This window comes from Budorcas taxicolor, chromosome 19, assembly GCF_023091745.1.
Source record: "Budorcas taxicolor isolate Tak-1 chromosome 19, Takin1.1, whole genome shotgun sequence".
Taxonomy (NCBI): Eukaryota; Metazoa; Chordata; class Mammalia; order Artiodactyla; family Bovidae; genus Budorcas; species Budorcas taxicolor.
In genome coordinates this window covers 54,665,284-54,680,964 of record NC_068928.1, presented here as the reverse complement: position 1 = coordinate 54,680,964, position 15,681 = coordinate 54,665,284, and the positions used below count along the sequence as shown (strand labels likewise).

Here is a 15,681-nt window from a genome sequence, read left to right as displayed (position 1 = left end):
TGGACGGGGTGAGGGGAGGCTTCAGGCCCTGGCCTCGCCGGCGGGTCATTATGCCTTTCGCCAGTGCCCTCTGCCTTGCTGCCGCCTCTGCTTTGTCACCATAAAGCGGCTCCCCTGCATCTGTTCCCCACCCTCCCCCACCCCCTCTCCTGGAAGGACTCATAAAGTCCATCAGGGGTGTCCTTGTTAGGAGAATCTGAGCTCCTGTCTCCACGCTTGGCTGCAGGAGATGCTGCTGATTGTCCAGTACTTGGGTTCTGGGATGTGTCCTGATCCAGGGCCTGCTCGTCTCCTCACCTTTCTTCCTGTTAATGGCTCATCCTGCCCCCCACTCCATCCAGAGAGAACATCCCCCAGCTCAGCCCCAGCATCCCTGTGGGGACACACAGCCCCTAGAATGTCCTTTCTATATTAAGACTCAGGTCCCATGGTCCTCTGGGGTTCTCCACGTGCCCTTGACAACCTGGCTGCACTGTCATAGAATGTTCTGGAGCAGGAGCCCACCATTGCCCAGGATCTGCCTGGGACCACAGAGCCTGTGGGAGAGACCTGGTGGGCAGCCACAGCTGGCACCCAGGTGTGTGTAGCCCTGTCTTGTAGGCTGGGGGGCCCCAGAGGAGATCCCCAATGGGATCCCTAAAGGGGAGCACCTGGGGAGAAGAAGCGAGAGGTGAGCCGAGTCAGAGCCGGGGGAGCCGTGATTGCAGGACCCTCTCAAGGGGGCTGGTGCTGGAGGGAGTCCGTGGCATAGAGAGTAGGGGCCTGGGACGCAGCCCCCGAGCCAGAGTCCCCACTCAGACACATCTGATGGCATTGACTTTGCATCCCATACCCAGCCTTGGCCTCTTGCCTCTGGTTCTGTGGTTCTGTGGTTCTGATCAGCCACTGAGCAAGTCCTCTAAATGATGACACGCTCGGGCTGCCAGAGCTGGGAGGACCCTCAGAGGCGGGCTTGCCCAGGGGACAGAGCGTGAACGCCTGTGCCAGTCAGTTGGCGCCAGGACACGGATTAGACTGGACCCACGAGGCTTAGCCCCGTGCTCATCCCCCCAAACCCTGGGGCCTCAGCCAGCCACTGTAATCCTCCACATCCACGTGCCATCTGAGGTTTCAGCCTCAGCCAGCAGGGACAGGGCTCAGCGTCGGGGGTTGGGGGGCAGAGCCCTGCTGGCTGCATCTGCCTGTAACGTGGGAGTGCGGCAGGCAGGGGATTAGAAATCTCTGAGATCAACATCACAAGTGTCTTGGCTTTTCTGGTCCTGAGGGTGTGAACAGCTCCCGGAGTGGTGGCTCTGTGGGGGGAACATTAGAGCTCCTGCAACACAGGAGTCCTGGTAAGTGGAACCCTGGACCCTGGGCTCCTAGAATTTGAGAGCAGGAGTCCCCTGCCTAGGGCTTGGGGATGGGGGAGAGAAGGAGGCAGAGGGCAGGAGGGGAATGTGCAGCTCATGGGCTTTGTAAGGGAGGGACAGCCGCCCCTAAGAACTGCACATCAACAGGGGTTCAGAGAGTGAGAAAGGGGCCCAGGGAGCTGGTGAGAAGGCACAGAGCAGGAGGAATCGATGCCCTAGCCCCTAGACTCCCCGCTCCAGGTCCCCTACAAGAGAGGCAAGAGGCACCATCGCCCTGGATGGCCCCCTGGGAGATGAGGACCAGCCCCCTGACCATCGCCCCTTTCCCACAGGTGTGGAGGGAACCTCCTTGTCACACAGGCCCCTTCTGAAGCTGGCGACCCCCTGGGTGGCAGCCACACCCAGGATGTCCACGCCGAGCGTCCACTGCCTGAAACCCTCGCCTCTGCACCTGCCCTCTGGGATGCCAGGGTCCCCAGGCCACCAGCGGCGCCACACGCTCCCTGCCAACGAGTTCCGCTGTCTCACCACAGAGGACGCTGCCGGTGTGTTTGAGATTGAGCGAGAGGGTGAGCAGCCCCCTGGCCCCCCAGGGTCCGGGACTCTGCTGAACTCTGCCGCTGTTGCCCTTGGGGAGAAGACCTTGGAGTCCCCTGTTCTTGGCAGACGGGCCCCCAGAGTGTCTGACGGTGTGCTTTGTGCGTGTGCAGGAGCACATGCATGTTTCAGGAGAGTGGGAGGAAGAGCAGCCCTGAATCCCATGCTTTCCCAGGGGAGGCCTGGGGGACCCGGGGAGCCCACCCAGCATCCGAGCAGATGCTCAGTGGACTGGAGGTCACCCACTCGTGCTTCCTGATGCAGCCTTCATCTCTGTCTCCGGCAACTGCCCCCTGAATCTGGACGAGGTCCGGCACTTCCTGACCCTATGTCCCGAGCTGTCCCTGGGCTGGTTCGTGGAGGGCCGCCTTGTGGCCTTCATCATCGGCTCCCTGTGGGACGAGGAGAGACTTACTCAGGTGAGGATGGGGGTGAACTGCCTGGCCCCGGGAAGGCCTCAAGAAAGGAGGAGACCATTTCCTATGGAGGCAGAAGATGGGGGAGGAGCGGGAGGCTGGGATGTCTTCCTCCAGATCCAACACGGGAGCTCATGGTGCGTCCTCTCCCGGCAAGACAGCCCAGTCCTTTGGGGCTCAAGGCTCTCCTGAAGGGGACCACAAAGGGGCTGGGGACACAGCTCCTCACTTGGGTAGAAGGGGGCTGACTGGAGACTCTCGGGGCAGCTGCTCTTGGCCCAGCGGGGGTGGTTTGGGGTGCACAGAGGCGACCCTGACTCGTGTCCGCCCCTTGGCCCAGGAGTCGCTGGCACTGCACAGGCCCGGGGGCCGCAGCGCCCACCTGCACGCGCTGGCCGTGCACCGCAGCTTCCGGCAGCAGGGCAAGGGCTCCGTCCTGCTCTGGCGCTACCTGCACCACGTGGGCGCCCAGCCGGCCGTGCGCCGGGCCGTGCTCATGTGCGAGGACGCGCTGGTGCCCTTTTACCAGAGGTTCGGCTTCCATCCCGTGGGCCCATGTGCCATCGTCGTGGGCTCACTGACCTTCACGGAGATGCACTGCTCCCTGCGGGGCCATGCCGCCCTGCGCCGGAACAGTGACCGCTGACTCCCCAGGGAGCCCACAGTCGGGGGCTCCTACCCTGTCCCCAGCTGGTCCCCTTCTCTGCCCTGCCGTCCCCCTGCTCTGCTTGGTCTGAAGGGAGACGGTGATTCCCAGGGGATGGTGGAACGGGGAGAATGAGTGAAATAAAGAGAAGGCGGGGCGGCTGCTCCCAGCCCGGGTGCCCTCCTTGGGTGCAAGTACTGTGTGCTCCTCTCTGTCCATGCCAGGGCCTCTGGACCCCCTGCATCCAAACTGCGCCCACACGTGCTGGGTCTGTGAACTGGGGACAGTGGGAGGCATCCTGCAGCCCTGCTTCTGCGTCTCACCAAAGGAGCCCCTATCCCCGCAGACCCAGGGCTGCCCCTTCTTGTCCTCAGCTCTGGAGTGGGGGTAGCTGGGGGGAGGAAAGGGCAGGGGCCACCTCCCAGCTCCCCCACCACCCCAGGTGCCCTGGGTCCTCTGCCCACAGTAACTTCCATCCCATCGGGTGGGGGGTGAAGGACTGAGTGGTGGTGCCGCGTCCTGCACAGCGGGTGAGATAGACCTGAAACGGGGCTGAGCACGAAATGAAAAGACAGACACATATAATTTGGCCAGCAGGGAGTCAGGCCCCTCCCCCCACCATGGCAGGAAGACAAAATGGCCCCTTTCAGCCCGCACTTTTATTGGCAGAAGTCACATGAGATCATTAGGGAATAGCTATACAGGGGAGTTGGATTAGCTCACCGTAAAGAGGGAGTAAAATTAAGGCTCTGCTGTTGATCAGGAATATCTTGTTTGTTTCCGTGGGATCGGACGCTGGGGTAGGCAGTGAAGCGGGGCAGAGAGCACGTGCCGCCCCAAGAATGTTCGCTGGGCATGCTTCCTGGGACAATCACGGGGGCGCCGTGTACCGCACCCTTGAGTCCCGGGGTGGGTTCTGGTCTCTGCTTCCCGAGGCTGCAGCAGGGAGGCATTGTGAGTGACCGAGTGCTATATCCCCACCCCAGCACTGCTTCGGCCCGGCCAGCCCTCCCCTCCGCCCAGCAGACCCTGACTCTGCTATGGGGAGGGGCAAGAGGCAGGGGGCCGTGGCCAGGCAGGGCTTAGAACGTGGCCGGAACCCCAGCCTCGTCCCCAGGAGGGGCGCACTCACAGCAATGGGGAGAGGACTGTACCAGCAGAGCCGGAGGTGGGGGCGGAGCAGCAGCTCAGGACCCTGGAAGAAAGCAGCCCACCCCCAGGAGGGCTCCCAACGGTAGGGCAGCACAGGGGCTGTCAGGCCTCAGCCCCGAGCTGCAGAGACGCACAGGCTCTGAGTGTCCCCCACCCTGTGCCTGAGGAAGGGGGGCGTTGGTCTCCCAAGGAGCCCCCCTTCAGGAGTGTCTCCCCTCAGACTCAGCCTTTCCTGGGGGAGGGAGCTCCTGGGAGCAGGGCCAGCCCCGTGGGGTCTCTGGGATGTGTGGTGGGCGGGCGTTGTGCAGGCCGACAACCCAGTCCAGACACAGTCCCTGCCTCCTCCAAGCTGGGTGGGAGCAGCCGTGCTGGCCCCGCCGGGTAGGTGGTCAGTGTAGCTCCTGGTCCAGCTTGTACTTCTCTGCAGAAGCGGCTGGTGAAGGGTAGGCAGGTGAGGGCCAGGGGTAGACCTACAGCCAGATGATGAGCAGGGTGGGTGGAGAGGGCACAGGGTCACTTCCAGGTGCCAGTGGGAAGCCTGCGGGGAGGACCGGGCATATCCAGGCGTGAACTCTGGGGCCCGGGTTATCCTATGTGTTGTCCCCTCCCAGGGTGGGGACCCTAAAGCTGAGAGCCTCGGGGTACAGGCAGGTGCCGCTGGAGCTGCTGGACTCCTCCCTTCCCCACTTCCTGCAAACATTGAGCACCGACTGTGTGCACGCCCAGGGCTGTAAGCAGGACAGGCAGCCTGCTCTGGGCGGCACACGTCGGGAGAGACAGACACTGAACAAGCCCACAGCCTGAGGAGGAACTGATCAACAAACTGCTGACTCTTAGGGTCAAGAAGGGTCACAGGAGGGCGACTTCATTTGGGCTAACTCGTAGCTGTGGGATGTGCTGGCAGGCGGTGGTCAAGGTCACGGAGAGAAAGCAGAGAAGAGGCGGAGTGAAGGGCGGGGTCCCAGCATGGAGGTGACCTCGGAGCATGAATCAGGGGTTCGGCTGTTCCCTCTCATCCGGGGATTAAGGAATCAGCAGTGGGAATCTCACAGCTGTCACATGGAAGAGGAGAGGGAGCAGGTGGGGCCCCGTTTGAGAAGCTCCCTGGGACCCTGACACCGACGCGGCCCTTGCTTGCCTGGCCCAGACTGGTGGTCAGTACCACCCTGTGCCAGGCCTCCTCGGTGCCTCTGAGCTACCGTTGTCTCTGTGCTTGAGGCAGGGTCGGGTGGGGAGACTTCTCCAGGCCTTGGCCACGCTGGTGGGTCAGTATACCTTTCACCGATGTCCTCTGCCCTGTTGCTACCTCTGCTTTGTCACCCGGAGGAACCCTGGTGCCTCTGGCCCCTACCCGCCCCCACCCCTCTCTCCTGGAAGGACTCCCAGCAGCCATCAGGGTGAAGCTGAGCTCTTCTCTGCACTCCTGGCTGCAGGAGATGCTACTGGCCACTCCTTGGGTTCTGTGATGCTCCTGATTCTGGGTCTGCTCGTCTCCTCACCTTTCTTCTGGTTATCAGCTCATCTTGCCTACCCTCGGCCCCGAGAGAACATCCCGCAGCTCAGCCCCCACTCTCCCTGTGGGGACATGCAGCCCCTCAGAACATCCTTCCCATACTGAGACTCCAATGTCCTCTCTTTCATGAAGACAGCCAGGTCTGTCTGGTCATCTCACCGCTACAGAGCGTTAGTCGGGTGGGGGCTCAGCCGGGTCAGAGGGAGGCTCTGCTGGGCAGGTGGGCAGTCAGGTCCCATGGTCCTCTGGGGTTCTCCACGTGCCCTTGACAACCTGGCTCCACTGTCACAGAATGTTCTGGAGCAGGAGCCCACCATTGCCCAGGATCTGCCTGGGACCACAGAGCCTGTGGGAGAGACCTGGTGGGCAGCCACAGCTGGCACCCAGGTGTGTGTAGCCCTGTCTTGTAGGCTGGGGGGCCCCAGAGGAGATCTGGTGGAAGAGGTGACAATGGGATCCCTAAAGGGGAGCACCTGGGGAGAAGAAGCGAGAGGTGAGCCGAGTCAGAGCCGGGGGAGCCGTGATTGCAGGACCCTCTCAAGGGGGCTGGTGCTGGAGGGAGTCCGTGGCATAGAGAGTAGAACTCCATCACCAGGGGCCTGGGACGCAGCCCCCGAGCCGGAGTCCCCACTCGGACACATCTGATGGCATTGACTTTGCATCCCATACCCACCCTTGGCTTCTCGTCTCTACACTGGAGTGACAGTGGTGTCACCTGTGACTGCCTCACGGGTAGATGGCGTTTTTCTCTTGCCCCCTCAGCCCCCAGCCTGGGCAGAGCCCCAGAAGGCCTCTGAACAGCCACAGGCAGTGGAGTGGGCACAAGAGAAAAATGTCATGACCAGGAAGGGAAGTCGTGTGGGGTGGGGTTTCCAAGGGCCCAGGGGGCTGAACTGTGGGTTTAGGCCTCTGCGGGAATTCCATCTCATTCCAGGGTCTCTGTGGGGGCCCTCATCATGTCCCCCACTATTCTAGCAGGGTCCTCTGGGGAACCTTACGTATTCCCAGCAGTTCTGTGGAGTCCTGCCCCAAGGCCACAGAAGCAGAGTCCAGAACCACGGTCACCTCCAAAGTGGACTGAACCCTTTTGTTACCATTGCCAAAAGCCCCCTGATCATCACCAGCCAGCTTCCTGACCCCAGATGAGTCAAGTGAGCCAGTGCTCACCCTATAGCGCTCTAACCAATCACCTAAAGTCAGCTCTCCAGCAAGAAATTTCTTTGTCTTGAGGCTTTAAACACTGTCTACTAACCCATAAGAGACACTGATGCTGGGAATAATTGAAGGCAAAAGAAGGGGACGACAGAGGAGGAAATGGTCAGATAGCATCACCGACTCAATGAACATCAGTGTGAGCAAACTCCTGGAGATAGTGAAGGACAGGGGAGCCTGGCATGCTGCAGTCCAGGGGGTCCCGGACAGTCGAACACAACTTAGTGACTGGACGACAACAGCAACCCACGAAAAGCGTCGTCCCTCCCTTGAGCACCTGCTATTCTAACAGCATCTCCCAGTAATAAACTCTATTCTCCCTTCTGTCGGGTCGGCTCTCCCTGGCCTGTCAGGAGATGTCGGCCTGCTGTGCTCTCAGTGCCCACGTTTCTCTTCTCTTTGTTCTTAATAAACTCACTCCTTTCTGCAATACATGTGTCTGGAAATTCTCTTTCAACCCACGTGCGCACTGCCATAAGTTCCAGCCAGGCAGCTCTTGGTCCGGCTATACTCTCGCCCACTGCCACAGACTCCACTGGAAGCAATGGCTGGGGCTACAGAGGTTTGAAACTCCCGGGCTCTGTGCACACGGCGGGCTGGGTACCTCTGTTGGGTGACCCACATTCTTTCCCCACAGGAAGACAAACAGGTTGCAAAATCATGACTGAAAGGCTGTTGGGAGAACAGGCACTTTGAGTACTGATTTTGAGCCCAAGTTGCACAGGAGAATCCCCTGCGGAAGGTACAGGACTTCAATATCAGAATCTCGGAGGGTGAGACAGGTATTGGAATATTTTTAAAGCTCCTGTGGGATTCAAATGGGCAGCCAGGCATGAGGACCACGGTTCTGAAGCAGGGAAAGCTGAACAGGTGCCAGTCACAGCAGGGGGCATCAAACTAGGGTGTACATTTCAGGTTTCCCCCACTGTCGGAAAGTAGGGAGTTCTCATGAAAACTTTTGTAAGCTGAAAGGGCGTAAAGTGAAGAAGCAATTACCATTAAGTTATATGGAAACACTTTTGAGTGTTCCCAGATCCCCCAAATAACCTTCCAAATCATACCAAATAGCACATAAAACCTAAAATGACACTAACATATAGCAAAGGCAGGAATAATAAGATAATCACACAGCGTTTATCGAATAGAAATAATGTATGACAGTTAGACTTACTCACCAGAATGGGGAAGACAGCACACACTGGGAGGCTGAGAGGTGGTAATGACAGTGGGTTAGGGTCAGTCTTGGTGCTGGCGGGGAGGAAGGTACCTGAGACTGGGCTGCAGGACAGAGAGGAGGCAGTTCACTTAATAACATCTCGCCACCGTCTGAATCCATCAGGGCAGGCAGGTCACTAACAGCTGTGTCTTCTAGGCCTGCTTGCCTCAAAGTCAAAGGTCAGGGTCGCTGTCTGCTGTGCCTGATGTCGCTGGTGTGGCTGGTGAGGCTGGTGGGGAAGGCTGGGAATAGGACAGTAAGCTTGACTGCTTAGACTCACGCGTTGTTCTATCATAGAACCCTCGGCAGGCAGTCAACGTGCAGAGCGGCCCTAAACCCACAGGCTGTTTCAAAATTAGTCCTGTTTTCCTGTAATCATTGAAGCCCTGGCAATCACAGTGAAAACCTCAGTCAAGGGCTTCTCCGGTTCCTGGACGTCTTCCCTCGGGCTTTTTGCTATTGCGTTCAGTTTGTTCGCTGCCAAACAACCCCCCAACGCTGTTTTCGATTTTCACCTCTTTTTATGGAATAGTGAAAATCCTCGTCAGATTTCTTTTGGTTAGTGAAAACAGGTATTAATGTAAGCCTTTCATAAAAGTGAAATGGCAGAATGTGGACTTTTGAAAAGAAGGCGATAACTGTATGAGGTTTGGTAGCCAAAGGGTCCAGCCAGCCCAAGGCTCAGATAGCCGCTTCCCTGTGCCCTGTGCCCCATGCCCCGTGCAGACCTGTGATTCTCCCTGGCTCCCTCACGGCCCTTTACCGGCCCAGGCTGACCACTTCCCTTCTCATACCTCACAAACAGGGTTGCCAGACAAAATTCAAGACCTCTGGTGAAATTGAAATTTGAGATAAACTCCTTTTTTAGTATAAAAATGTTCTACATATCACATGTATGCGTGCGTGCTAACTCACTGCAGTTGTGTCCTACTTTTTGTGACCCTGTGGACTGTAGCCCTCCAGGCTCCTCTGTCCATGGGGATTCTCCAGGCAAGAACACTGGAGTGGGTTGCCATTTCCTTCTCCAATGCATGAAAGTGAAAAGTGAAAGCGAAGTCACTCAGCCATGTCCGACTCTTAGCGACCCCGTGGACTGCAGCCTACCAGGCTCCTCCATCCATGGGATTCTCCGGGCAAGAGTACTGGAGTGGGGTGCCACTGCCTTCTCTGACTACTGAGTCTAGTGATCTGAAATGTCTCAGTAGGGAATTTCCTGGCAGTTCAGTGGGTAAGACTCTGCGTTTCCACTTCAGGGGACTTGGGTTCAATACCTGGTCAGGGAATTAAGAACCCGCATGCTTTGGGGCTAGGGCAAAAAAAACCTCAGCAGATTTTTATTGCTGTTACTCTTGATGTTGATTTCACTGCAGAGGGCACCCTTATCTTTGTTCCCATCACCCTCTCCCTGCAATACGGTATTGTCATTTTCTTCCTGTCAACCAGGAGAGAGGCCTCGTGATCACCCTTCCCTGCCCTTTCCTGCCCATCATGGGTGCCATGCCCCACTTTAGCTGTGTTTTGTATCCTACTGGTCTTGTTCTCTGAGGATCCATGTGCTTAGACGGGTTTTCCAGAAAGCATAGGCCATATGGTGTCCAAACAAAAGAGGTGCATTCAACAGCCTGCATTTCTTCAAGGCTCCAGGCTGTTGTGATCAGCCACCAGGGGGCAAGGCGGAGCCACAGGATCTAAGAAGAGCTTTGCTGTTTAGTGGCTAAGAGGTTTCTGACTCGGCAACCCCATGGGCTGTATCCCGTGAGGCTTCTGTCCCTGGAATTCTCCAGGCAAGAATACTGGAGTGGGTTGTCATTTCCTTCTCCAGGGGATCTTCCCAACCCAGGGATGGAACGCACATCTTCCTGCTTGGCAGGCAGATTCTTTAGCCACTGAGCCACCTGGGAAGCCCTTATCAGAGGAGGCCTTTTCTGGGACCCAGGCTGGAGGTGGGGGTGCCCAGCCCAGGTCCTGGACATGTTCCTCCCAGCAGGTGTGAAGGCCAAACCTGAGGAAGTCTTCTGGTCAGTCCTGAAAAGTCCAGTCGTCCAGACAGGAAGTTGCCCAGTGGCAGGTGGGGTGAGCAGGGGTCATGTGAGCTCTGGGGGTTCTGCTGGGCCTCAGACAGCAGAGGGGCCCTGGGTGAAAGGGTGTGGGGGCACCTGGGCTGATCTGAGGTCACTCCAGCGTCAGGGCCGGGTGGGCCCAGCAGCACCTGGCCGGGCCAGCACTGGAGTGCCTCCCAGATTCTGGTGAGAGCAGGGGCTCCTGTGGTGTGTGGGCAGGGGTCAGCTCTGCTGTGCAGGAGTAGAAGCTAAGGGCCGATAGGGCAGGCGGTGTGTATCAATGGGGCTGGGTGCTGGCTAGGGAGGGGCTGAGAACTGCAGGAAGGGTGTGAGTTGAGGGTGGAAAAGGAAGCCAGGGGCCATCTGCTGGCCTGAAGAGGGGCTGGGGTAGTGGCAGAGGAGAGGGGAGCAGGAGGCAGTTTGCTGAGACTCCAGATTCAGGAGGGAAAGCTCACATCAGATACTAAGACCAGAGGGCAGCCCTGGGCATGGGGTGAGGCCAAGGGAGACCAGGTACTCTGGACTGGACCTGCTAGGTGAAGCAGTCTTCCGGATATTTAAGTAAACAAGTAGAACAAATATGCACAAAATCACACAAGTTAAATTTAAGAACGTAACGTTACATTTCCAGCACTTCCCCCAAAGCTCCCTTTGAGGGGACTTCCCTGGTGGTCCAGTGGTTAATACTCTGAGCTTCCACTGCAGGGGGGGGTGTAGGTTCCACCCCTGATCAGGGAACTAAGATCCTGCATGCCGCTTGGGGTACAGCTGGGATTTTTTAAAAAGCCCCACCCCCCGACAGGCACTGATCCTCCGAGGTGGCAAAAGAACACGCCTGCCGATGCAGGAGACCCGAGAGACCTGGACTCCATCCCTGGGTCAGAAAGATCCCCTGGAGGAGGGCATGGCAACCCACTCCAGTATTCTTGCCTGGAGGATCTCATGGACAGAGGAGCCTGGTGGGCTACAGTCCACGGGGTCACACAGAGTCGGACACGACTGAAGTGACTTGGCACACACACCCTGCCTTTGGAGATCTTCCCCAGAGCGCTCAGAAAGAGGTGCACACGCAGAACCAGACCTTGGTTATCCACACCATGGAGGAGGTAATGTATGTGGACAGGGCTTCAGGGACGGGTCAGTCAGTGATGGAGCCCTTTCAGAGGCTTGTCCCTGTGGGCACAGCAAGGCCTGAACAGTGCAGTTACAGCCATGTGTGTGTCTCCAGGCTCACTGGTCCCACCTGCCCATCTGAGAACCAGATTTGAGCTGACAGGTGGCTCACTAGCTCCCTTTGCTTGGCAGACCCTGACTGGAGGACACTGATGACCGCGAGGAGAGAGGCGAAGCTGTGAACTGGTCACAGCTGCGAAAATCGATGGGGCCTAGCAGCCCTGGGGGTAACATACAGGTCGCCTCACCTCTCTGAGTTTCAGTTTCCCTCTCTCTGACATGGGGTTCATACTCACTGGGCGGAGCTGTCATGTGGATTAAAGGAGACTCTGATCCAGGGTTCAGCGGGTATCAAGTGCTATAAATGCAGCAATCTTGGGCTGCCAGGGCTGGAAGGACCCTCAGAGGAGGGTGTGCCCAGGTCCCCAGGGGACAGAGGGTGATGCCCCAGCCAACCAGCGAACACCAGAGCAGAGGTTAGAGCCTGACCCCTGAGGCTTAACACTGTTTAGAAATAGATGACAGGCCCAAAATGGAGTCCCTAGTGCTAAGCCGCACCAAACTGAGGTTTTAACACCTAACCTCTTGGCAGCTTCTGCCTCTCTCAGGTCTGGAATGCTAAACCAGTCAATCTGGAATTTCCTGGTCACCATTAGTGACGTACTCTTCCTGATAGACCTCATCTGCTCTTTCATTTAAAAAAAAAAATTTTTGTTTGTAATTTTGGGGCTGCACCATTTGGTTTGCTGGATCTTATTTTCTCGACCAGGGATTGAAACTGAGGCCCCAGTAGTGAAAGAGCCGAGTCTCAACCGCTAGACCATCAAGGAATTCCTCATCAGCTCTCTCCTCGTTCCTGGTCCCTTCAGCCTTTGAAGGTCTCCGATTTTGTACAGCTCTTTGGAACGCCTTTCTAAATATTTATTTGCTTCTTTATGACCGCGCTTGGTCTTCGTCGGTGCACGCGGGCTCTCTCTAGTTGCGATGCATGAGACTCTCGTTGCGGGGGCTTCTCTCGTTGCAGAGCAGGGGCTCCAGGCTGCCTGGGCTCAGTGGTTGCGGTCCCGGGCTCTAGAGCACAAGCTCAACGATTGCGATGCAGGCGCTTGGTTGCTCCGTGGCAAGTGGGATCTGCACAGATCAGGGGTTGAACCTGTGTCTGCTGCCTTGGCAGGCGGACTCTTTACCACTGAGCCACCAGGGAAGCCCTGGAACTTCTTTCTATTTGCCAGGTGGGATGGTGCTTGACTCACGTTCAGTTCAGGTCAGGCGCTCAGTCGTGTCCGACTCTTTGCGACCCCATGAATCGCAGCATGCCAGGCCTCCCTGTCCATCACCAACTCCCGGAGTTCACTCAGACTCATGTCCATCGAGTCAGTGATGCCATCCAGCCATCTCATCCTCGGTTGTCCCCTTCTCCTCCTGCCCCCAATCCCTCCCAGCAGCAGGGTCTTTTCCAATGAGTCAACTCTTTGCATGAGGTGGCCAAAGTATTGGAGTTTCAGCTTTAGCATCAGGCCTTCCAATGAACACCCAGGACTGCTCTCCTTTAGGATGGACTGGTTGGACCTCCTTGCAGTCTAAGGGACTCTCAAGAATCTTCTCCAACACCACAGTTCAAAACCATCAATTCTTCAGCGCTCAGCTTTCTTCACAGGCCAACTCTCACATCCATACCTGACCACTGGAAAAACCAGAGCCTTGACTAGATGGACCTTTGTTGGCAAAATAATGTCTCTGCTTTTCAATATGCTATCTAGGTTGGTCATAACTTTCCTTCCAAGGAGTAAGCGTCTTTTAATTTCATGGCTGCAGTCACCATCTGCAGTGATTTTGGAGCCCCCAAAATAAAGTCTGACACTCTTTCCACTGTTTTCCCACCTATTTCCCATGAAGTGATGGGACCAGATGCTATGATCTTAGTTTTCTGACTCATGAATCCCTGAATAAAGCCAATTTGATCTAAGAATGGACTCGGTTGACTTTTGTTTTTGAGTGGTCCCAAGTGATCTCTTCCCGAACCCCTGGGGCCTCATCAGCTACTGTAATCCCCTCTGTATCCTGCACGCCAGCCTAAGGTTTTGCCCTCAGAGGCTGGGGACAGGGCACAGCCCTTCTGGCTTTGTCTTGCCTGCAGTGACGTGCAGGTGGGGCATTGCCTTAGAAACTTCTGAGGACACTGTCATGCGCTGCCCGGCCACACCTGCTACAAAAGCAGGTCCTGGGTTTCCCTGGCTCCTGAGCCCAAGGACGGCCTCTAGGGTAACTAGCCCTGTGGTCCTGGTAAGAGGGATCCTCTCACAGGCTCCCGGGAACAGGAGTCCCCTGCTTGAAGCTTGGAGACAAGGGGAGAGAAGGTGGAGGAGGGTGGGGAGGGCAACTCCCAGATTACAGGCTTCGTAATGGAGGCACAGCTGGATCTGCATGTAGATGGGGGTCAGGGAGACAGACAGAAAGGGGCCCAAGGAGCCAGAGCAGGCACAAGGCAGGAGGAATCGATGCCCTACATGCCCGCTCCGCCCTAGCGCCCAGACTCCCCACTCCAGGTCTCCTGAAACAGAGGCAAGAGGTGCCATCGCCCTGGATGGCCCCCTGGGAGATGAGGACCAGCCCCCTGACCATCGCCCCTTTCCCACAGGTGTGGAGGGACCCCCCTTGTCACACAGGCCCCTTCTGAAGCTGGCGACCCCCTGGGTGGCAGCCACACCCAGGATGTCCACGCCGAGCGTCCACTGCCTGAAACCCTCGCCTCTGCACCTGCCCTCTGGGATGCCAGGGTCCCCAGGCCGCCAGCGGCGCCACACACTCCCTGCCAACGAGTTCCGCTGCCTCACCACAGAGGACGCTGCCGGCGTGTTTGAGATTGAGCGAGAGGGTGAGCAGCCCCCTGGCCCCCCAGGGTCCCGGACTCTGCTGAACCCTGCCGCTGTCCCTTGGGGAGAAGTCCCTGGAGTCCCCTGTCCTTGGCAGACGGGCCCCCAGAGTGTCTGACGGTGTGTTTTGTGCGTGTGCAGGAGCACATGCGTGTCTCAGGAGAGTGGGGGGAAGAGCAGCCCTGAATCCCATGCTTTCCCAAGGGGAGGCTTGGGGACCCGGGGAGCCCACCCAGCATCCGAGTAGATGCTCAGTGGACTGGGGGTCACCCACTCGCGCTTCCTGACGCAGCCTTCATCTCTGTCTCCAGCAACTGCCCCCTGAATCTGGACGAGGTCCCGCACTTCCTGACCCTATGTCCCGAGCTGTCCCTGGGCTGGTTCGTGGAGGGCCGCCTCGTGGCCTTCATCATCGGCTCCTTGTGGGACGAGGAGAGACTTACTCAGGTGAGGATGGGGGTAAACTACCTGGCCCCGGGAAGGCCTCAAGAAAGGAGGAGACCATTTCCTATGGAGGCAGAAGATGGGGGAGGAGCGGGAGGCTGGGATGTCTTCCTCCAGATCCAACACGGGAGCTCATGGTGCGTCCTCTCCCGGCAAGACAGCCCAGTCCTTTGGGGCTCAAGGCTCTCCTGAGGGGGACCACAAAGGGGCTGGGGACACAGCTCCTCACTTGGGTAGAAGGGGGCTGACTGGAGACTCTCGGGGCAGCTGCTCTTGGCCCAGCGGGGGTGGTTTGGGGTGCATAGAGGCGACCCTGACTCATGTCCGCCCCTCGGCCCAGGAGTCGCTGGCACTGCACAGGCCCGGGGGCCGCAGCGCCCACCTGCACGCGCTGGCCGTGCACTGCAGCTTCCGGCAGCAGGGCAAGGGCTCTGTCCTGCTCTGGCGCTACCTGCACCACGTGGGCGCCCAGCCGGCCGTGCGCCGGGCCGTGCTCATGTGCGAGGACGCGCTGGTGCCCTTTTACCAGAGGTTCGGCTTCCATCCCATGGGCCCATGTGCCATCGTTGTGGGCTCACTGACCTTCACGGAGATGCACTGCTCCCTGCGGGGCCACGCCGCCCTGCGCCGGAACAGTGACCGCTGACTCCCCAGGGAGCCCACAGTCGGGGGCTCCTACCCTGTCCCCAGCTGGTCCCCTTCTCTGCCCTGCCGTCCCCCTGCTCTGCTTGGTCTGAAGGGAGATGGTGATTCCCAGGGGATGGCGGAATGGAGAGAATGGGTGAAATAAAGAGAAGGCGGGGCGGCTGCTCCCAGCCCGGGTGCCCTCCTGGGGCGCAAGTACTGTGTGCTCCTCTCTGTCCATGCCAGGGCCTCTGGACCCCCTGCATCCAAACTGCGCCCACACGTGCTGGGTCTGTGAACTGGGGACAGTGGGAGGCATCCTGCAGCCCTGCTTCTGCGTCTCACCAAAGGAGCCCCTATCCCCGCAGACCCAGGGCTGCCCCTTCTTGTCCTCAGCTCTGGA

The 15,681-nt window shown here is 58.2% G+C and overlaps 2 protein-coding genes across 2 annotated transcripts; both read left to right on the top strand.

Moving 5' to 3' along the window:
- Window positions 1-1,758: 1,758 nt before the first annotated feature.
- LOC128065506 (serotonin N-acetyltransferase) lies at window positions 1,759-3,011 on the top strand. Its single transcript, XM_052658682.1, has 3 exons — window positions 1,759-1,921; window positions 2,214-2,368; window positions 2,706-3,011. The coding sequence occupies exons 1-3, from the start codon at window positions 1,759-1,761 to the stop codon at window positions 3,009-3,011; spliced, it is 624 nt and encodes a 207-aa protein (XP_052514642.1).
- An 11,038-nt stretch (window positions 3,012-14,049) lies between these two features.
- Window positions 14,050-15,300, top strand: LOC128065508 (serotonin N-acetyltransferase-like). The gene is made up of 3 exons (XM_052658684.1): window positions 14,050-14,212; window positions 14,503-14,657; window positions 14,995-15,300. Exons 1-3 carry the CDS (start codon window positions 14,050-14,052, stop codon window positions 15,298-15,300), a joined length of 624 nt encoding a protein of 207 aa, XP_052514644.1.
- Window positions 15,301-15,681: the final 381 nt, after the last annotated feature.

What these genes read in the sequence shown, in the direction of transcription:
- LOC128065508 (XM_052658684.1), top strand. Translation starts at nt 14,050, where the DNA reads ATGTCCACGCCGAGCGTCCACTGCCTGAAACCCTCGCCTCTGCACCTG. An exon ending in GTTTGAGATTGAGCGAGAGG is followed by an intron (nt 14,213 to 14,502) that starts GTGAGCAGCCCC and finishes TTCCTGACGCAG; the next exon opens with CCTTCATCTCTGTCTCCAGC. An exon ending in ACGAGGAGAGACTTACTCAG is followed by an intron (nt 14,658 to 14,994) that starts GTGAGGATGGGG and finishes CCCTCGGCCCAG; the next exon opens with GAGTCGCTGGCACTGCACAG.
- LOC128065506 (XM_052658682.1), top strand. Translation starts at nt 1,759, where the DNA reads ATGTCCACGCCGAGCGTCCACTGCCTGAAACCCTCGCCTCTGCACCTG. An exon ending in GTTTGAGATTGAGCGAGAGG is followed by an intron (nt 1,922 to 2,213) that starts GTGAGCAGCCCC and finishes TTCCTGATGCAG; the next exon opens with CCTTCATCTCTGTCTCCGGC. An exon ending in ACGAGGAGAGACTTACTCAG is followed by an intron (nt 2,369 to 2,705) that starts GTGAGGATGGGG and finishes CCCTTGGCCCAG; the next exon opens with GAGTCGCTGGCACTGCACAG.